This window comes from Salmo salar, chromosome ssa21, assembly GCF_905237065.1.
Source record: "Salmo salar chromosome ssa21, Ssal_v3.1, whole genome shotgun sequence".
NCBI lineage: Eukaryota > Metazoa > Chordata > Actinopteri > Salmoniformes > Salmonidae > Salmo > Salmo salar.
In genome coordinates this window covers 33,615,837-33,637,653 of record NC_059462.1, presented here as the reverse complement: position 1 = coordinate 33,637,653, position 21,817 = coordinate 33,615,837, and the positions used below count along the sequence as shown (strand labels likewise).

The window sequence follows — 21,817 nt, the reverse complement described above, 5'->3', positions numbered from 1 at the left end:
TCGTCGTAAGAACATTCAGACCAAAGCGCAGCGGGAAATCGATTCGACATTTTATTTGAAGTGAACCGCACAAAAAAAACAATAAAGAACAAACGAAACGTGACGTTCTGGAGTGCTCACAGGCAACTACACAAAAACAAAACAAGATCCCACAAAACACAGTGGGGAAATGGCTGCCTAAAGATGATCCCCAATCAGAGACAACAATAAACGGCTGCCTCTGATTGGGAACCATACCAGGCCAACATAGAAATAAAAACAACCTAGATTATCCACCCTAGTCACACCCCGACCTAACCAACATAGAGAATAAAAGGCTCTCTATGGTCAGGGCATGACAGTACACCCCCCCCCCCCTCCCCAAAGGTGCAGACTCCGGCTGCAAAATCTGACTCTATAGGGGAGGGTCCGAGTGGGCATCTAGCGTCGGTGGCAGCTCCGGTGCGGGACTTTGCCCCCGCCCAGACCACGGGTCCGGCCATAGAGCCGGGTAGAATGCCGTGCCCAGACTGGGCCTCGGCGCAGAGGAGGATCCCAGCCATGGAGCTGGGTTGAACGGCGCACCCGGACTGCGCACCGGCGCCGAGGAAGGCTCCGGCCCTGGAGCGGGACTGGATGCCGTGCCTGGACATCGGCGCAGAGGAAGGCTCCTGCCATGGAGCGGGACTGGACGCCATGCCTGGACTGGGCACCGGCGCAGAGGAAGGCTCCGGCCTTGGAGCTGGACTGGACGCCGTGCCTGGACTAGGCACCGGCGCAAAGGAGGGCTCCGGCCTGTAGACCGTCGCAGGAGATTCCGGACTGTGGACCGTCGCAGGAGGTTCCGGACTGTGGACCGTCGCAGGAGGTTCCGGACTGTGGACCGTCGCAGGAGGTTCCGGACTGTGGACCGTCGCAGGAGGTTCCGGACTGTGGACCGTCGCAGGAGGTTCCGGACTGTGGACCGTCGCAGGAGGTTCCGGACTGTGGACCGTCGCAGGAGGTTCCGGACTGTGGACCGTCGCAGGAGGTTCCAGGCTGTGGACCGTCGCAGGAGGTTCCGGGCTGTGGACCGTCGCAGGAGGTTCCGGGCTGTGGACCGTCGCAGGAGGTTCCGGGCTGTGGACCGTCGCAGGAGGTTCCGGGCTGTGGACCGTCGCCGGACGCTCCGGGCTGGGGACCGTCGCCGGAAGCTCTGGACTGTTGATGCACACTGGAGGCCTAGTGCGTGGAGCCGGTACAGGTGGCACCGGACTGGTAACACGCACTTCAGTGCGAGTGCAGGGAGCAGGCACAGGACTTGCCGGACTGGGGAGGCGCACTGGAGGCCTGATGCGTGGGACCGGCACAGGTTGCACCGGACTGGTGACACACACTTCAGTGCGAGTGCAGGGAGCAGGCACAGGACTTGCCGGACTGGGGAGGCGCACTGGAGGCCTGATGCGTGGGACCGGCACAGGTTGCACCGGACTGGTGACACGCTCTTCAGGGCGAGTGTGAAGAGCTGGTACAAGACGTACTGGCCTGTGGAGGCGCACTGGAGACCTGGTGCGTAGGGCCGGCACAAATTGTACCGGAATGATGACACACTTCGTACGTCGAGTGCGGGGAGCTGGCCCAGGACGTACTGGGCTGTGGAGGCGCACTGTAGACCTGGTGCGTAGAGCCGGCACACATGGTACCGGACAAATGATACGCTCCTCAAGGCGAGTGCGGAGAGCTGGCACAGGACGTACAGGGCTGTGGAGGCGTACAGGAGACCTGGTGCGTGGAGCCGGCACAGTTTTTACCAGACTGCTAGCACGCTCCTCAGGACAAGTACGGAGAGCTGACTCAGGTGGTATCAAACAGATAACACGCTCCTTAGGGCGAATGTCGTGCATTATACACCAACATAACAACTCTCATTTCTTTCTCCTCCAATTTCTCCATCAACTCACTGACGGTCTCTGACTCTCTCCGTTCACTCTCCTCCAATTTCTCCCTCTTCTCCCAGATTGGCTCTGGTTCGCTCCTCGGCTCCGCCAACCACCCCGTGTGCCCCCCCCAAAAAAAATTATTTTGGGGCTGTCCTTTGGGCTTTCATTGTGGCCGCAAACCCCGGCGTCGTCGCTGTCCTTGCTTCTCTCCTTGCGTCTGCCGCCAAGGAAGGCGATCCTGTCCTGCCAGGATTTCCTCCCAAGTCCAGGATCCTTTCCCATCCAAAATCTCTTCCCAAGTCCAGGATACTCTCTCCTCCTGGGCACGCTGCTTGGTCCTGATGTGGTGGGATCTTCTGTCACGATAGTCGTAAGAACATTCTGACCAAAGCGCAGCGTGAAATCGATTCAACATTTTATTTGAAGTGTACCGCACAAAAAAAACAAAGAACAAATGAAACGTGACGTTCTGGAGTGCTCACAGGCAACTACACAAAAACAAAACAAGATTCCACAAAACACAATGGGGAAATGGCTGCCTAAATATGATCCCCAATCAGAGACAACTATAAACTGCTGCCTCTGATTGGGAACCATACTAGGCCAACATAGAAATAAAACAACCTAGATTACCCACCCTCGTCACACCCCGACCTAACCAACATAGAGAATAAAAGGCTCTCTATACATTCACTACTGTAAGTCGCTCTGGATAAGAGCGTCTGCTAAATGACTAAAATGTAATGTAAAATGTCAGGGCGTAACAGGGTGCAATGACACACTATCCGTGACATCATAATTGTAGTTAACCATGATGTTATAGTGTTTAATTACATTTACAAACATTGGAGTAAAACAAGCCTATAACTAAGCTCATGGGTCATTATTTATTTGTTATACTCTATAGAATCAATTGGTATATATCATATAGAGGTCGACCGATTAATTAGGGCCGATTTCAAGTTTTCATAACAATCGGTAATCGGTATTTTTGTCCACCGATTTGACGAAGTTTTTACACCTTTATTTAACTAGGCAAGTCAGATTAAGAACACATTCTTATTTACAATGACGGCCGAGAAACGGGGGTTAACTGCCTTGTTCAGGGGGGATTTGTTTTTGCAACGTTCGGTTACCAGTCCAACGCTCTAACCACCTGCCTTACATTGCACTCCACAAGGATTAACAGGCTGACTACCTGTAACGCGAGGGCAGCAAGAAGCAAAGGTAAGTTGCTAGCTAGCATTGGACTTATAAAAAACTATCAATCTTAACATAATAACTAGTTAACTACACATGGTTGATGATATTACTAGTTTATCTAACGTGTCCTGCGTTGCATATGATCGATGCGGTGCCTGTTAATTTTCATTGAATCACAGCCTACTTCGACAAATGGGTGTTGATTTAACAAGCGCATTTGCAAAAAAAGTACTGTCGTTGCACCAATGTACCTAACCATAAACATCAATGCCTAACAGGAATATTTAGACCTAGTCACCCGTTAGATAAAATACGGAACGCTTCCGTATGTCACTGAAAGAAAAAAAAAATTGTTTTCAAGATGATAGTTTACAGATTCGACCATATTAATGACCCAAGGCTCGTATTTCTGTATGTTTATTATATTATAATTATGTCTATGATTTGATAGAGCAGTCTGACTGAGCGGTGGTAGGCAGCAGCAGGCTCATAAGCATTAATTCAAACAGCCCTTCGCTGTGCTTCAAGCATTGCGCTGTTTATGACTTCAACCTGGGTGGGTATAATTTGTGGAACGTTCCAACAGGAATCTATTCCAAAAACTTCGTAAATAACAAGGTTTCCAAAAAACAACGCATACAAAGTTGTATAGCGGCAGAATAAGATACCGGGTAGGGAGTGGTCTATTTCATTGCGTTTTTCACTCATCACGTTTATTCCGAAAAATGTCTGTCCTCACATGTCTGTTTGCCTATGGACAAACATTAAGAATAAGCTACGTGGTGAGTTGATGCCTATTCGGCAGCTAGTTAGCTAGGTTTGTATGCGTTGCTACTTTGTATGCGTTGTTGGTTGGCAACCTTTTACTTTACGTTTTTTGGAACAGATTCCTGTTGGAACGTTCCACAAATTATACCCACCCCTTCAAGCCTGTCAACTCCAAAGATTAGGCTGGTGTAACCGATGTGAAATGGCTAGCTAGTTAGCCAGGTGCACGCTAATAGCGTTTCAAACGTCACTCGCTCTGAGACTTGGAGTAGTTTTTTCCCTTCCTCTGCATGGGTAACACTGCTTCGAGGGTGGCTGTTGTCGATGTGTTCCTGGTTTGAGCCCAGGTAGGAGCGAGGAGAGGGACGGAAGCTATACTGTTACACTGGCAATACTAAAGTGCCTATAAGAACATCCAATAGTCAAAGGTATATGAAATACAAATCGTATAGAGAGAAATAGTCCTATATTTCCTATAATAATATAATAACTACAACCTAAAACTTCTTACTTGGGAATATTGAAGACTCATGTTAAAAGGAACCACTAGCTTTCATATGTTCCCATGTTCTGAGCAAGGCACTTAAACATTAGCTTTCTTACATGGCACATATTGCACTTTTACTTTCTTCTCCAACACTTTATTTAGCATTATTTAAACCAAATTGAACATGTTTCATTATTTATTTGAGGCTAAATTGATTTTATTGATGTATTATTTTAACTTAATAAAGTGTTCATTCAGTATTGTTGTAATTGTCATTATAAAAAATAAAAAGAAACGGCCGATTAATCGGGAGCGACTTTTTTTGGTCCTCCAATAATCGGTATCGGCGTTGAAAAATCATAATCGGTCGACCTCTAATATCATACATTTATAAGTCAGACATTATATACAGTTGATGACATCAGCTATCAGTACTACACACAGTTTATTGAGATAACATGGGATTTTACCCATAGCAATGTTATATTCTGTCATCTAAACAATCTGAGCCATAAAAGGTTTTTGACAGAGAGTGAACTTTGCCCTCCCACCTTCTCCACGTCCCCCAGCCCCTCTGTATCCAGCAGCACCAGGGTGTGGTCTCTTTTTTCAGGGTGAGGCACACACCACATCAAGATGCCCTTAGTTTTGGACTGGATGGTGGCTCCCAGGGCAAAGGATAAAAACGGTTCTTAGGATGGAATCTGTAAAGAGGCAGCAGGATGTAAAGTGTTTACTCAAGGCAGCTGGTTTTCAGATTAACCTTTTTGTCTAGTTATACTGTATATCATACTGACAGACTGAAAGTGAAACTAGCAGCCAGTGCAAAACGGCACACTTATCTACACAACCCATCTAGAACAAATGTGGTCGGAACAAAATGTTTTTTTGACATTTGCTCTGCTGTCTGGTTGTACGTTATGGTGTAAAAGAGAAACTGTAGTTTCCAAGACGCAATAACAGGGTGTGTCGAATTTCCAATTTTGGAGAGAAAAAAAAATCAAAGCACAATGTGGTCAGAACAGGACAAATCTGTACTTTGGTGCAGCATATCTGTCTAACTCTGAATGACAAATGCAGTACATATATAGACATGCTGTACATAAGTTAACACTTTCTGTTTCACATTTCTATTACCCTATCTTTATGAGAAATCATTATCTTATACATAATCATTCCTTATCCATATAACAGTGTTGAGGTCATGCATATTGTTATGTACACTGAACAAAAATACATGAAACAATTTCAAAGATTTTATTGAGTTACAGTCCAAATAAGGAAATCAGAAAATAAAACATAAAAAATAGGGGGTGGATCAGAAAACCAGTCAGTATCTGGTGTGGCCATCATTTGCCTCATGCAGCGTGACATATCTCCTTCGCATAGAGTTGATCAGGCTGTTGATTGTGGTGTGAGGATTGTTGTCCCACTCGTCTTCAATGGCTGTGCGAAGTTGCTGGATATTGGTGGGAACTGGAACACGATGTCGAACACGTCGATCCAGAGCATCCCAAAAATTCTCAATGAGTGACATGTCTGGTGACTATGCAGGCCATGTAAGAACTGGGACATTTTCAGGAATTGTGTACAGATCCTTGCGACATGGGGCCCTGCATTATAATGCGGAAACATGAGGTGATGGCGGCGGATGAATGACACGACAATGGACCTCAGGATCTCGTCACGGTATCGTTGTCAGTAGCTTATGCCTGCCCATACCATAACGCCATTGATAGTGAGCATTTGCCCACTGAAGTCGGTTAAGACACCAAACTGCAGTCAGGACAAGACCATGGCGAGGACGACGAGCACGCAGATGAGCTTCCTTGAGACGGTTTCTGACCGTTTGTGCAGAAATTCTTCAGTTGAGCAAACCCACAGTTTCATCTGCTGCCCGGGTGGCTGGTCTCAGACGATCCCGCTGGTGAAGAAGCCAAATATATAAACTCAGCAAAAAAAGAAACGTCCTCTCACTGTCAACTGCATTTATTTTCAGCAAACTTAACATGTGTAAATATTTGTATGAACTTAACAAAATTCAACAACTGGGTAATAAACTGAACAAGTTCCACAGACATGTGACTAACAGAAATAGAATAATGTGTCCCTGAACAAAATCAAAAGTAACAGTCAGTATCAGGTGTGGCCTCCAGCTGCATTAAGTACTGCAGTGCATCTCCTCCTCATGGACTGCACCAGATTTGCCAGTTCTTGCTGTGAGATGTTACCCCACTCTTCCACCAAGGCACCTGCAAGTTCCCAGACATTTCTGGGGGGAATGGCCCTAGCCCTCACCCTCCGATCCAACAGGTCCCAGACGTGCTCAATGGGATTGAGATCCGGGCTCTTTGCTGGCCATGGCAGAACACTGACATTCCTGTCTTGCAGGAAATCATGCACAGAACGAACAATATGGCTGGTGGCATTGTCATGCTGGAGGGTCATGTCAGGATGAGCCTTCAGGAAGGGTACCACATGAGGGAGGAGGATGTCTTCCCTGTAACGCACAGCGTTGACACTGCCTGCAATGACAATAAGCTCAGTCCGATGATGCAGTGACACACCGCCCCAGACCATGACGGACCCTCCACCTCCAAATCGATCCTGCTCCAGAGTACAGGCCTCGGTGTAACGCTCATTCCTTCGACTATAAACACAAATCCGACCATCACCCCTGGTGAGACAAAACCGCGACTCGTCAGTGAAGAGCACTTTTTGCGGCGCAGCCAGAGTCGCCCGCCTGTCCGGCGCAGCCAGAGTCGCCCGCCTGTCCGGCGCAGCCAGAGTCGCCCGCCTGTCCGGCGCAGCCAGAGTCGCCCGCCTGTCCGGCGCAGCCAGAGTCGCCCGCCTGTCCGGCGCAGCGGCGAGGGACCCCGCTCTAGAGGCTCCACCAAAGTGGGGTGAGCCAGTGGTGGAGCAGGGTCTGCATCCCGCTCCTGAGCCACCTCCGTAGGGGGGAGGATTGGAAAGGTGGGGGGGTGGGGTGTAGCACAAGAACCGCCGTTGACGGTGGCCACCCTCCCTTCCCTCCCTTTTAGTTTGGGGTTGTTTTTGTGTTTTTTTTGTTGTTTGAGGTGCATTTCGGGGTCTGCACCTTTGGGGGGTATTGTCATGTCCTGACCAGTAAAAGGGGTTATTGTAGTTTGGTCAGGGTGTGGCAGGGGGTGTTTTTCTGTGTGTTTTGGGGCATTCTATGTCCTTTTTTCTATGTTTTTGTATTTCTTTGTTTTGGCCTGGTATGGCTCTCAATCAGGGACAGCTGTACATTGTTGTCGCTGATTGGGAGTCATACTTAGGTAGCCTGTTTTCCTTTGGGTTTTGTGGGTGGTTAATTTCTGTTTAGTGTGTTAGGATACCTGACAGGACTGTTTGGCTGTCGTTTGTTTTTTCTTTGAAGTGCCTTTTTTCATCCAAAATAAAAGATTAACAAATTCCACGCTGCACCTTGGATCTCTTCTTCCAAAAACAGCCGTTACATTATGGTAGAGAAGTTAACATTCAATTCTCTGGCAACAGCTCTGGTGGACAATCTTGAAGTCAGCATGCCAATTGCACTTTCCCTCAAAACTTGAGACATCTGTGGCATTGTGTTGTGAGACAGAACTGAACATTTTAGAGTGGCCTTTTATTGTCCCCAGCACAAGGTGCACTGGTGTAATGATCATGCGGTTTAATCAGCTTCTTGATATGCCACACCTGTCAGGTGGATGGATTATCTTGGCAAATAAGAAATGCTCACTAACAGGGATGTAAGCAAATTTGTGCACAGCATTTCAGAGAAATAAGCTTTTTGTGTATAAAGAAAATGTCTAGGATCTTTTATTTTAGGCTCATGAAACTTGATCGGAACATAGATTTAAAAAATGCTTTAGTGGATGTGCTTACCTTTCCTCTCCCCAGCCAGCTTGTTCATGAGGTAGGACTTGCCGGTGCGGTACAGCCCGACCACCGACACCACTACCACATGCTGGTATATCTGGTCCAGGATGTCCAGTGCACTGCGGACCACACGCAGCTTCCCGTCACTGTCGTTCTCTATCAGACATACTGGTTCCTTCATGGATACTGTCTGGCCTGACATGATGCTGACCTATTGAAACGAAGGCAAGGACACGCATAATAACTTTTGATTGAGTAGGACACTGTGTGTGTGTGTGTGTGTGTGTGTGTGTGTGTGTGTGTGCGCAGTACCAGTCAAAAGTTTGGACACACCTACTCATTCAAGGGTTTTCCTTTATTTTTCCTATTTTCTACAATGTAGAATAATAGTGAAGACATCAACACTTTGAAATAACACACATGGAATCATATAGCAATCAAAAAAGTGTTAAACATTTTTTTTATATATATATTTGAGTTTCTTCAAAGTAGCCACACTTTGCCTTGATGACAGCTTTGCACACTCTTGGCATTCTCTCAACCAGCTTCAACTGAAATACTTTTCCAACATTCTTGAAGGAGTTCCTACATATGCTGAGCACTTGTTGGCTGCTTTTCCTTCACTCTGCAGTCCAACTCATCCCAAACCATCTCAATTGGGTTGACGTCGGGTGATTGTGGATGCCAGGTCATCTGATAAAGCACTCCATCACCCTCCATCTTGGTCAAATAGCCCTTACATGGTAGAGAGGTGAACATTCAATTCTCAACATCCACTAAAGCATTGGGGTCGTAACCAAAAGGTTGCTGGACCGAGCTGACAAGGTACAAATATGTTGTTCTGCCCCTGAACAAGGCAGTTAACCCACTGTCCCCGGTAGGCCATAATTGTAAATAAGAATGTGTTCTTAACTGACTTGCCTAGTTAAATAAAGGTTAAATTTAAAAATATATATAGATTTTAAAAATACACAGTCATTGTCCTGTGGGAAAACAAATGATAGTCCCACTAAGCGCAAAGCAGATAGGATGGTGTATCGCTGCAGAATGCTGTGGTAGCCATGCTGGTTATTGTGCCTTGAATTCTAAATAAATCACTGACAGTGTTACCAGCAAAGCACCCCCACACCTCCTCCTCCATGCTTCACGGTGGGAACTACACATGCGGAGATTGTCTGTTCACCTACTCTGCGTCTCACAAAGACACGGCGGTTGGAACAAAAAAAATCGCACATTTGGACTCATCAGACCAAATGACAGATTTCCACCAGTCTAATGTCCATTGCTCGTGTTTCTTGGCTCAAGCAAGTCTCTTCTTCTTATTGGTGTCCTTTAGTAGTGGTTTCTTTGCAGCAATTCGACCATGAAGCCTTGATTTACGCAGTCTCCTCTGAACAGTTGATGTTGAGATGTCTGTCACTTGACCTCTGTGAAACATTTATTTAGGCTACAATTTCTGAGGCTGGTAACTCCAATGAACTTATCCTCTGCAGCAGAGGTAACTCTGGGTCTTCCATTCCTGTGGCGGTCCTCATGAGAGCCAGTTTCATCATAGTGCTTGATGGTTTTTGAGACTGCACTTGAAGAAACTTTCAAAGTTCTTAAAAGTTTCCGGACTGACTGACCTTTTTGTCTTAATGTAATGATGGACTGTCGTTTCTCTTTGCTTATTTGAGCTGTTCTTGCCATAATATGGACTTGTCTTTATTGTCTTTTACCTATTGTCTTTTACCAAATAGTGCTATATTCTGTATACCACTCCAACCTTGTCACAACACAACTGATTGGCTCAAATGCATTAAGAAGGAAAGAAATTCCACAAATTAACTTTTAACAAGGCACACATGTTAATTGAAATGCATTCCAGGTGACTAACTTATGAAGCTGGTTGAGAGAATGCCAAGAGTGTGCAAAGCTGTCGTCAAGGCAAAGGGTGGCTACCTTGAAGACACTCAAATATAAAATATATTTTGATTTGTTTAACACTTTTTTGGTTACTACATGATTCCATATGTGTTATTTTATAGTTTTGATGTCTTCACTATTATTCTACCATGTAGAAAATAGTACAATTAAAGAAAAACCTTGGAATGAATAGGTGTGTCCAAACATTTAACTGGTACTGTATGTGTGTCATAAAAATAATAACAGCAGACAACAGGTTCAAATTCAAAGACAGGAGAGGAGTCTTCCACTCTCTGATTCGTAGAGGCTACTCCATGAATAGTTCTGAATGTGCTTGCATGTACAGGCGTGGTTATCCAATCAATTAATTGACCGCAAATGTTTTATTGTAAAAAATATTTTTTCACCAGCCAACATTAAACCAGTCATTTTGCAAATCAATAGCTATATATCATATAGTAAAAAAGCCCACATTTAGAAGTGAAAGAGAGTTTAGGCTTACCTCGGCAACACTATACCGTACAGTGAGCTTGTTGTTCAGTCTGTTGTCCGCGTTTGCATGGCAAAAGAGATCGGTTGTGATATTGAAACTGAAAGTGTTTCTCTTAAATTAACAATTAAGCTTCCGGGAAAGCACGACGTTTCCCCCCCAAAAAACTCTGCTGCAGTGAAACATGACCTGACAAATACCGCGTTCATGGGCTGGTAGGTACTAGGAACTCAGAAAAGTTCGACTTACTAATGGTGTGAACGCGATATGTGAATAGCCTACAGTAGAACTTCAACCAGTTAGCAAGTCGACCATACCCGAGTTTTCTTGTTCCAACTAGCACTAGAACGAATCACTGTTCCTATCTGGAACAAAAGACAGATAATTGGCTCAATAACGCCATTAAAAAAAATATATATATATATTTTTTTTTAATTAAAATTCGGATGCGTCAGTTCAATATCTTATTTGACTGGTGAAAATAATTGATGAAACATAGTCTAGACAACTTTCACTTTCTGTATCTGCAGACAAATAGGTTCAACTAGTTACTACAGCCACAACGTCATAAACCTCATCTATTTCCATAATTACCATTCTTAAAATATAATTTTAAACCTAACCTTTAACCACACTGTTAACATTATGTCTAGCCCTAATCTTAAATTAAGACCAAAAAGCATTTTTTGGGGGTTTTCATTCATTTTTATGATTACAGACAATTTTGACTTTGTGGCTGTGGTAACGTGGTAACTAGTTGAAACCCCCTTGAAATAGGTACTCGAGATTGCGACATCCTCTGCAATTTTACAGTTGGTTTGGAGCAGGCTTTTGGAGAGGTCGTTTATGTGAGTAGGCTACTATCGACTAATGCTTTTCCATAGCAGGAAAACAGTTACATGTCTGAAGACAAATTTCGTAATGAAATTGAAGCTAACATTTGGACAATATTTTTACTTCACTTTTAATTGTGTATGCATATGGCTCAGCTGTTTAATTATGCAGATCTTAATAATATTTCTTACCTAACCTTCGCAATAGTCCTAGTCTATATAATATTCACATAATTCACCTGAACTATATTTAATTCATAATTGTATTATAGATTGACTATTTGTGGGAGCTGTAGGCTGATCATCCTGTGAAGCCACTTGACCATGGATTCCCCAATGTGCCTGGTCGAAAACGCAGATGGCGAGCTTCATGTAGTTCCTGGTGCCATTAAGTACCTGATGGGACTGAACCAGAAAGTCATAGTGGTGGCGGTGGTCGGGCTGTACCGCACCGGCAAGTCCTACCTCATGAACAAGCTGGCTGGAAAGAGAGAAGGTGAGACAGAGACTGACTGATGCTGAGAGACATATCTGAATTCACAAACTGGTTTGGGTATAATCTGTGCCTCAATAGACAATTCCCAATTTTTTGCATCTGTACATTTCTTTCAGAAGAATAAGTATATTCAATTTTTTCGTCTTAAAACAGTCTTTGAAATATTGATTTAGGTTTTGCCCTGGGAGCCACCATCCAATCCAAGACTAAGGGAATCTGGATGTGGTGTGTGCCTCACCCTGAAAAAAGAGACCACACCCTGGTGCTGCTGGATACAGAGGGGCTGGGGGACGTGGAGAAGGTGAGAGGTCAAAGTTCAGTCTCTTTACAATTCACATTAGTAATCCAGCACAGTGAACAAATATCGAAACACACATACACTACATGACCAAAAGTATGTAGCCACCTGCTCGTCTAACATCTCATTCCAAAGTCATGTGCAAACTGGGCCTTCCCCAAACTGTTACCACAAAGTTGGAAACACAGAATTGTTTAGAATATCATTGTATGCTGTAGCGTTAAGATTTCCCTTAACTGGAATTAAGGGGCCTAGCCCAAACAATAAAATACAGCACCAGACCATTATTCCTCCTCCACCAAACTTTACAGTTGGCACAATGCATTCGGGCAGGTAGCGTTCTCCTGGCATCCACCAAACCCAGATTCATCCGTCGGACTGCCAGATGGTGAAACGTGACTCATCACTCCAGAGAACGCGTTTTCAATGCTGCTGGGTCCAATGGCAGCAATCTTTACACCACTCCAGCCGACTCTTGGCATTGCACATGGTGATCTTAGGCTTTTGTGCTACTGCTTGGCCATGGAAACCCATTTCATGAAGCTCCCAATGAACCGGACTTGTGCTGACGTTGCTTCCAGAGGCAGTTTGGAACTCCGTAGTGAGTGTTGCAACTGAGGACAGAAGATTTTTTTGCGCTACGAGCTTCAGCACTCAGCGGACCCATTCTGTGAGCTTGTGTGGCCTACCACTCACGGCTGAGCCGTTGCGTTGTTGCTCCTAAACATTTCCACTTCACAATAACAGCACTAACAGTTCACCGGAGCTGCCCTAGCAGGGCAGAAATTTGACGAACTGACTTGTTGGAAAGGTGGCATCCTATGATGATGCCACGTTGAAAGTCACCGAGCTCTTCAGTAAGGCCAATCTCCTGGCAATTTTTGTCTATGGAGATTCCATGGCTTTGTGCTCGATTTTATACACCTGTTAGCAAGGGTCAAGCGGGCAGGTTGTTGGGCAGCCGGCCGTCACAAGACGCGAGATTTCATCTGGAGAGAGAGGGGAGAAAGAGGTCAAAGCACAGGGTAGGGCAGTGTGAGCAGGACCAGCGGTGTCGTTTGACTTAGCAAACGAGGATCGGATGTCGTCGACCTTCTTTTCAAAATGGTTGACGAAGTCATCCGCAGAGAGGGAAGGGGGGAGGAGGATTCAGGAGGGAGGAGAAGGTGGCAAAGAGCTTCCTAGGGTTAGAGGCAGATGCTTGGAATTTAGAGTGGTAGAAAGTGGCTTTAGCAGCAGAGACAGAAGAGTAAATGTAGAGAGGAGGGAGTGAAAGGATGCCAGGTCCGCAGGGAGGCGAGTTTTCCTCCATTTCCGCTCGGCTGCCCGGAGCCCTGTTCTGTGAGCTCGCAATGAGTCGTATACTTTTGTATATATAGTGTATTTGAAATGATTTCATTTCATTTAGCCGTATCACCAATAGGCATGTTGCTGTTGTCATACTTGTTTCAGGGAGATTCTAAGAATGATGCCTGGATCTTCTCCTTGGCCATTCTGTTAAGCAGTACTCTGGTCTACAACAGTCGAGGGACCATCGACAATCAAGCCGTGGAGAATCTCCAGTATCCTTTAAACCAATATCTATTTCCCCATGGCAAACCTCCCCTGTTTCCTCTCCTGTTGACTTAACAGGTGTACATATCACATGGGTAGGGGATATTTCCCCCAACCAGACCATTTCTTAGAACTCCCTCTTATATTGAAAGTGAAAGTGCTGTATGTTTGTATATCTGTTGGATGCTGAGCAAAATGTCCTTATAGACCTGGAGCAATATAGTGTGTTACTGACAGCATTAATTACGTGTTTGCAGAATATTCAACACACTGTACTTTGTTGGATCCATTCCCTTAGGGGTTACTCAGTGCATGTGGACACAGTCCATTCAAAAAGAAACTGAAACTGCTCGTATGCTATAACTGTTGTATAGCAAGTCCTTGTACAACTGTAGCAGGCACATGTCAATGTAGACGCACATGATTTTTTTTTACTTTGGTAGCTTTTATCAGTCAATCCTCAACCGGCCCTATAGATATGTGAGTGAGCTGACAGAGCGGATCAAGGTGAATTCTTCCAGTGCAGCTTCATCCTCTCACGATGACGAGGAAGGAGGGGATGCCCAGTTTGTGCAGTTCTTTCCGAATTTTGTGTGGGCCATCAGAGATTTCACTCTACTACTCGAGATCGACGGTAGAAACGTCACCGAAGATGAGTATCTGGAGCATTCCCTGGAACTCAGAAAAGGTGACATTAGCACTAGCCACCACCCCAATGATCAACTGTGCACAATGTCTCTAGAATAGAGCTCCCATGAACAATTATTCAGTTGGAACAATCACTATCTCACAAAGAGCATAGGGGTTGTGAAACAAGATGATTGATATTGGCTCTGCCTGTCAAAATGACCTATTATAAAATCATTGCTATGAAAATGTAATATAGGATTACACTCATAATCAAACAGACACATAAACCAAATGATTTTATCCAGTTGGTTTATTGGACATAAAGTATTCTGCCTCATGTTAATATAAGCATATCTCTGTATATGCTTGTCTGTAATGACTGTGTGTTTGGATGGTCAACAAAGGGCCAGTCTCCCAGACACAGATTAGGCCTCCAGACAAGATTCTCCAATGAACACACTTTTGTGTCCAGGACAAGGCCTAATCTGTGTCTGGGAAACCAGCCCTAAAAATGGAGTAATGTCAACTGTAATGGTGAATGCTTACTATCATTCAGGTGGGGGTAAAAAGAACCTGATGTACAACCTCCCACGAGAGTGCATCCGGAACTACTTCCCCTCGCGCAAGTGCTTTGTATTCCCCACCCCTACAACTCCTGCCAACATGCCCCATCTGGATTCCATGGACGAGGCTGACCTCTGTGGAAGCTTCCGAAAGGTTGCAGACACTTTCTGCTGCTTTATTTTCCAGGAGAGCCGTACAAAAACTGTCAAAGGGGGCCACAAAGTTACCGGGAGAAGTAAGTCAAATATTAGCAGATTCTGCACAGATGCATTGAATGTAGCCTATGTTATTGTACCACCAAATGTATACACTTATATTTTTCTTCCCGCCTCTATCTGATTGCAGTGCTCGGCCACTTGGTTAACACCTATGTGGAGACCATAGCCAAAGGCTCTGTGCCATGTCTGGAGAATGCGGTGCTGGCCATGGCTCAAATTGAGAACCAGGCTGCTGTGGATGAGGGCCTGGCGGTGTACCAGAGGGGCATGGAGGAGGTGAAGGCCTTATTCCCTGTGGACATGGTTCAGATTTCAGCTCATCACCTCCGCTCAGACCACCAGGCCACGCAGGCTTTCATGAAACGATCCTTCAAAGACGAAAATGGGGATTTCTTGAACGCGTTGGCGGTAAGGGTCATCATTTGAGATCTGTGCCTGGCACAAACACTGCTTTAGTTCTTAACTCTGTCAAGGACCACTTTTTACAAATGCTTCCCTAAAACAGTCTTGACTCCTGCAGGTGGCCATTGCAAAGCACTACGCTGACCTCCTCATCCAGAATGAGGATGCCTCAGAGAAGAAGTGTGCGGCCCTTCTGGAGAAGCTGTCTGCTCCGGTGGCCCAGAAGATTAAGGAGGGGATCTACACCACACCTGGAGGATATGAGCTTTACTGCAATCACCTTGACAACATGGTTGCACAGTACCGAGCCGAGCCCGTCAAAGGAGTTAGGGTAAGAGCTTCGAGCTGAATGCTTGCTAGGGCTGAAACATTAATTTAAAAAAAATCCATATTGAACACTGGAGTTGTTCTCGTCTTTCAGGTCAATCGACTCACAGTAGTTTCAATGTCGTAGATGGATTGCTGTTTCTATGAACCTCTGTGACTGTTATGATTCACATTATCTTCCATAAAGTATTTCTAGGCATCTACAGCATCATACCAGAAACACATCCAACCGGTTTTAGATTGCCATCAAACAATGGTAAAACATGTAGACTTTGGGGGTGTTTTCTGCAGGCTGAGGAGATTCTTGAGCAGTTCCTGAGGGAGAAGAGTCTAGAGAAGAATTCCATCTTGCAGGCTGACAAAAAATTGACAGAAAATGAGAAAAAGATCTACGGTAAGTCCAAAATATAGCATTGGGATGTTATTTTCTGCTTGAATTCAGGTTTCTGGTTTGAGTGACTTCTCACAATAAATATGTGATAATCTAGCACTTGCACGAAGTCAACATAGATCTGGGATGTTTGAAAGAGTACGTATGCGGGCTAAAGTTTAACCTAAAAGTTATGGCTTACTCAAGAACTTGGAAAAGATCAGGGGCTGTCTGTTGCCTCCATATGAAAGAGAACATGAGTAGTCTAGAAGTTATTGTGTTTTCCTACCTCAACTCTTCTTTTGGACCATGCAGAGGAGAAGGATAGATCAGCTGTGCTGGAGCAGGAGAAGAAGGCTGCTGAAGAGAAGCGGTTGGAGATGGAGCGCACCATGGAGGACGATCGCAGAAGCAAAGACGAGAAGTTGAAGCAGATGGAAGACAAGATGAAGGAGGAGATGAAGCAACAGGAACGGGACTTCCACAGGGCCTTGGAGTGCAAGATGCAGGAGCAGAAGGATCTGCTGGAGAAGGGCCACAAGGAGAAGGCTGACTTAATGAGACAGGAAATAGAGGAGTTCAAGAAGAGCAACACACCTGGGAAGGAAGGAGGTGGTTTCCTTGAGTCTACAGTCATGCCTGTTCTTCGACTTGGAATGGACGCTGCCAACATTTTATTGCAATATAAGCTCATGAAGGTAGCGTTTATGAAGTAGAAACATTGTGAATTACTTGAGCAGGTACACAGAGAGACACGTTTCTTAATTTTCCCCCTTCCACTTTCCTCTTCCATTTTTGCAGTAACGCTGCAATTAGTTGGTTTTAGTGTTGGGTAGAGCAGAAATTTCCAAATGTTTTTGTTAGCTGCATGTGTGACATAACTCCACCAGTCCTATTTATGATATCTTTTGCGTAGATTATACTTTTGTTTTTTTATCAATTTGTATATTTGAGTATAACCACAATTTGTTGTATTATTTGTTCTGTCTTTTCTGGTGGATTAAATTGAAATTGCAACCGACTTTCTATGGCTTGTTTTAAACATAGCGATATTTGGGAGATGATTTCCTTTTCAAATAACTGAAAGTGAGAGGTTGTAATCTGAATAAAGGAAAAAAGGCCATTCTTGAACATAGGGTGAGACATTCTTACTAATTTGCTAGAGAAGCAGAACCACTATAGGCCCGTTTAATTTTGTCTGGCTTGCCATTCCAAAAAAAAAAATGTTCGCTAGGTGTAGGCAAGACCATAAGCAAAAAGGTAAACTGGGATATGACAAACAAATTAATCGGGGGGATTTTTCCACAAATAGGCAGGTATTTACCTTTCCATGGTAGCAAGATCTTATCTACAGTTTGCTCTATTTTTTATAATATATTACACTTGATCTTTCTTGAATAAGTTCCTCCATTTCTTTTTGTTTTTCCTCTAAATTATTCTGAGCCTCCATGGTACAGTTTTTTTATCCATTTATCAACCAGTCTTTTCTATTTGTTCTGTTAGACCTTTGTGGTGGTTAATTCCTGTATTATCAAATGAGGACAGACAAACTTATCACATAAGTCAGAGTTATACTTAAACTGAATCTTTATTAGTGAGAGCTTTGCAATAGCGATGGCTGGTCGACGAATCACCCTCTCTGATGATTAGTTGAGAGCGCCGAGACAAAAGTACAAAGGTCTTTTATAGCCAAGATACACCCCTTTCAACCTACATGACGAACAACAGATATGTAGAATGGGTCACAAGGTTAAGATTTGTATGAAAGATACCTATAATACATAGCAGACAGTATCTGCTGTGTCAACAGTTTTCATTGCATAGAGACCAGTGTCTGTCCCTCCGACTCCAAACTGGTACCATCTCTCCCTGGTACGGTATAGAACAGAAACATTAACTCATGCTCTGGAATGCTCTGTAGGTTTTATCACCCAAAATACATCGTAAATCTCTCCTTTCAGTGTTATCTCCCAGAGGCCCATCCTCAGTAGAACACACACACACACAATAGTTAACAGAATACTCTATTCTGTTGCATAAAACAACCATTTGATGCAATAATAGGCTTTGATTAAATGTTCAATATCCTCACCCACATGGAAATTCAGTAAGAGTAATGTATATGCCAATTATCTGATGGTCCGACCGCATTCTATCTCCTATCAACACTTTTTAAACTTTTGGTGCCAACGAGAATGACATAAGAAAAAGTCTAGATGACTATCTTGATTAAGCCTCCGCCATGTACAGTACAGTTGAAGTCGGAAGTTTACATACACCTCAGCCAAATACACTTAAACTCAGTTTTTCACAATTCCTGACATTTAATCCCAGTAAAAATTCCCTGTCTTAGGTCAGTTAGGATCACCATTTTATTTTAAGAATGTGAAATGTAAGAATATTTTATTTCGTTCATCACATTCCCAGTGGGTCAGAAGTTTACATACACTCAATTAGTATTTGGTAGCATTCCCTTTAAATAGTTTAACTTGGGTCAAACGTTTCGGGTAGCCTTCCACAAGCTTCCCACATTAAGTTGGGTGAATTTTGGCCCATTCCTCCTGACAGAGCTGGTGTAATTGAGTCAGGTTTGTAGCCCCCTTGTTCGCACACACTTTTTCAGTTCTGTCCACAAATTTTCTATAGGATAGAGGTCAGGGCTTTGTGACGGCAACTCCAATACCTTGACTTTGTTGTCCTTAAGCCATTTTGCCACAACTTTGGAAGTATGCTTGGGGTCATTGTCTATTTGGAAGAACCTTTTCCCACCAAGCTTTAACTTCCTGACTGATGTCTTGAGATGTTGCTTCAATATATCCACATAATTTTACATCCTCATGATGCCATCTATTTTGTGAAGTGCACCAGTCCCTCCTGCAGCAAAGCACCCCCACAACATGATGCTGCCACCCCCGTGCTTCACAGTTGGGATGGTGTTCTTCGGCTTGCAAGCCTCCCCCTTTTCCTACAAACATAACGATGGTCATTATGGCCAAACAGTTCTATTTTTATTTCATCAGACCTGAGGACATTTCTTCAAAAAGTATGATATTTGTCCCCAAGTGCAGTTGCAAACCGTAGTCTGGCTTTTTTATGGCGGTTTTGGAGCAGTGGCTTCTTCCTTGCTGAGCGGTGTGGTGGTTAATTTCTGTATTACCAAATGAGGAGAGACAAACTTCACACACCAGTCAGAGTTATACTTAAACTACATCTTTAATAATAAGAGCTTTGCAATAGCAATGACTTTCAACGATTCCCTATTTCTAATGAACCGTTGAGAGTGACAACACAAAGACTACTGAGATCTTCTATAGCAAAGATCCACCCCCCTAGTCGACATAACAAACCACAGACATTAGGAACAGTTCACAAAGGAAGACTTTATAATGAGAAAGGAGTATCCCGTAGCCAGATAGCATTCGCTATAAATTATCGTTCAGTTTGGTCCCTAAAACGAGGTTCTAATCTCGTTCCTGGTACATCATAGCACAAAAACACCAACTCATCCAATTGCATAACTCAATTGTCAACTCTAGATACTCCCATCTCAAGTAAAACCCCTTCTTGACCCCTCTCCTGGACAAGCTCACTGAGGGGAGTGAGCCTCTAGGTCATACACTATCCCAGGATAAGTGCAACATCAGAGGGGGCATACAATGGTTCCAGACACTGCCATATACCTCCCCCCAATGCCAAAGGAGGGAGTGACTTGCGCACAGACATTGTGGAGACAAGTAATTGGTTCCCCATTAATCACGCCATCCCTTCACATGGTTTAAGAAAAGGTAAAGGCACATTCACATATGAAGACAATGTTCCATCCTGTCCTCTTCCCTTTCTGATATTCTGCATAGCACCAGAGACATGTAAAAGACAAGCCTGACCTCTCCCCTATCTGGGCCCCAAGTGACTGAGCCCCAGCTGAGGGAAGAAATACAACTGCCAACACCAAAGTCCAAAGGGATACATTCTAATAACAAGTATATCACATAAGCATATTATGCAGATAAGACATCTTAATTACCTATGTTACCCAACTAATTCTGATTCATCCACCACAGTGGCCTTTCAGGTTATGTCGATATAGGACTCGTTTTACTGTGGATATAGATACTTTTGTACCTGTTTCCTCCAGCATCTTCACAAGGTTATTTGCTGTTGTTCTGGGATTGATTTGCACTTCTCGCACCAAAGTACATTCATTTTTAGGAGACAGAACGCGTATCCTTCCTGAGCAGTATGACAGCTGCATGGTCCCATAGTGTTTATACTTGCGTACTATTGTTTGTACAGATGATTGTGGTACCTTCAGGCGTTTGGAAATTGCTCCAAAGGATGAACCAGACTTGTGGAGGTCCACCATTTTTTTCTGAGGTCTTGGCTGATTTCTTTTGATTTTCCCATGATGTCACGCGAAGAGGCACTGAGTTTGAAGGTAGGCCTTGAAATACATCCACAGGTACACCACCAATTGACTCAAATGATGTCAATTAGCCTATCAGAAGCTTCTAAAGCCATCAAATCATTTTCTGGAAATTTCCAAACTGTTTAAAGGCACAGTCAACTTAGTGTATGTAAACTTCTGACCCACTGGAATTGTAATACAGTGAATTATAAGTGAAATAATCTGTCTGTAAACAATTGTTGGAAAAATAATTTGCTTCATGCACAAAGTAGGAGTCCTAACCGACTTGCCAAAACAATAGTTTGTTAACAAGAAATTTGTGGAGTGGTTGAAAAACGAGTTTTAATGACTCCTAAGTGTATGTAAACTTCCGACTTCAACTGTATATTTTACTAGGTCAGGAGATTTAAGCCTATATCAACATAGATCATTAAGCCTATATCCACTAATTCCAATATATCCATGACATTCATGATTTCCTTAAGAGCATGAGGATGATAGTCTGTAGTGTGGTTTCCTTTCTGGTCCATTGAGGTATTTAAAACAGTATTATAATCTCCCACCATAATAATAGAATATTGTATTGCTTGCAGGGTTGATCATTTATTATATATATTTTCAAAAAAGTGTGGATCATAATTATTTGGTCCGTAAAGGTTAATGAGCCATATCTGTTTATGGTCCAATAACATTTTTAAAATCATCCATCTACCTTGCGGATCTATTTGGACAATTTGCACATTCGGATCAAAATGACTTAATATCATCACCCCTTTCGAGTTTCTTTGCCCATGGGAGAGCTATATTTCACCCCCCCCCCAGTCCTTTTTCCACACAACTTCATCTAAAATTGTTGAATGAGTTTCCTGTAAACAATAGATATGATATTCCTTCTCTTTGAGCCAGGTAAATATGTTTCTTCTTATCTGCTAAGCCATTACAATTACAACCGGCTATACTTATTTCACCATAAGACACGTTTGTAAATTTACCATTAAAAAGTACCATAGTGATTGAGTGTCCATATAGCTGGACCTGGCCATGGTGGAGAGTTTGGAATCGGATTGATTGATTGCTTCTGTGGACA

General features: G+C 43.8%; 2 protein-coding genes across 3 annotated transcripts; one reads left to right on the top strand and one right to left on the bottom strand.

Moving 5' to 3' along the window:
* Positions 1-6,184: 6,184 nt before the first annotated feature.
* Positions 6,185-10,925, bottom strand: LOC106582198 (guanylate-binding protein 1-like). The gene is made up of 3 exons (XM_045704695.1): positions 10,646-10,925; positions 8,245-8,449; positions 6,185-6,280 (listed from the first exon to the last, which is right to left on the bottom strand). The coding sequence occupies exons 2-3, from the start codon at positions 8,438-8,440 to the stop codon at positions 6,243-6,245; spliced, it is 234 nt and encodes a 77-aa protein (XP_045560651.1). The 5' UTR covers positions 8,441-8,449; positions 10,646-10,925; the 3' UTR covers positions 6,185-6,242.
* On the top strand, positions 10,743-17,346 carry LOC106582237 (guanylate-binding protein 1). 2 transcript variants are annotated; one of them, XM_045704694.1, is made up of 11 exons: positions 10,832-10,848; positions 11,411-11,481; positions 11,739-11,962; positions 12,136-12,263; positions 13,713-13,822; positions 14,291-14,502; positions 15,001-15,243; positions 15,354-15,634; positions 15,747-15,959; positions 16,247-16,349; positions 16,641-17,346. In XM_045704694.1, the coding sequence occupies exons 3-11, from the start codon at positions 11,791-11,793 to the stop codon at positions 17,039-17,041; spliced, it is 1,863 nt and encodes a 620-aa protein (XP_045560650.1). In that variant the 5' UTR covers positions 10,832-10,848; positions 11,411-11,481; positions 11,739-11,790; the 3' UTR covers positions 17,042-17,346. The 2 variants fall into 2 exon arrangements, with proteins under 2 accessions (XP_014020583.2, XP_045560650.1); XM_014165108.2 differs by lacking the exon at positions 11,411-11,481 and having other exon boundaries at positions 10,743-10,848.
* Positions 17,347-21,817: the final 4,471 nt, after the last annotated feature.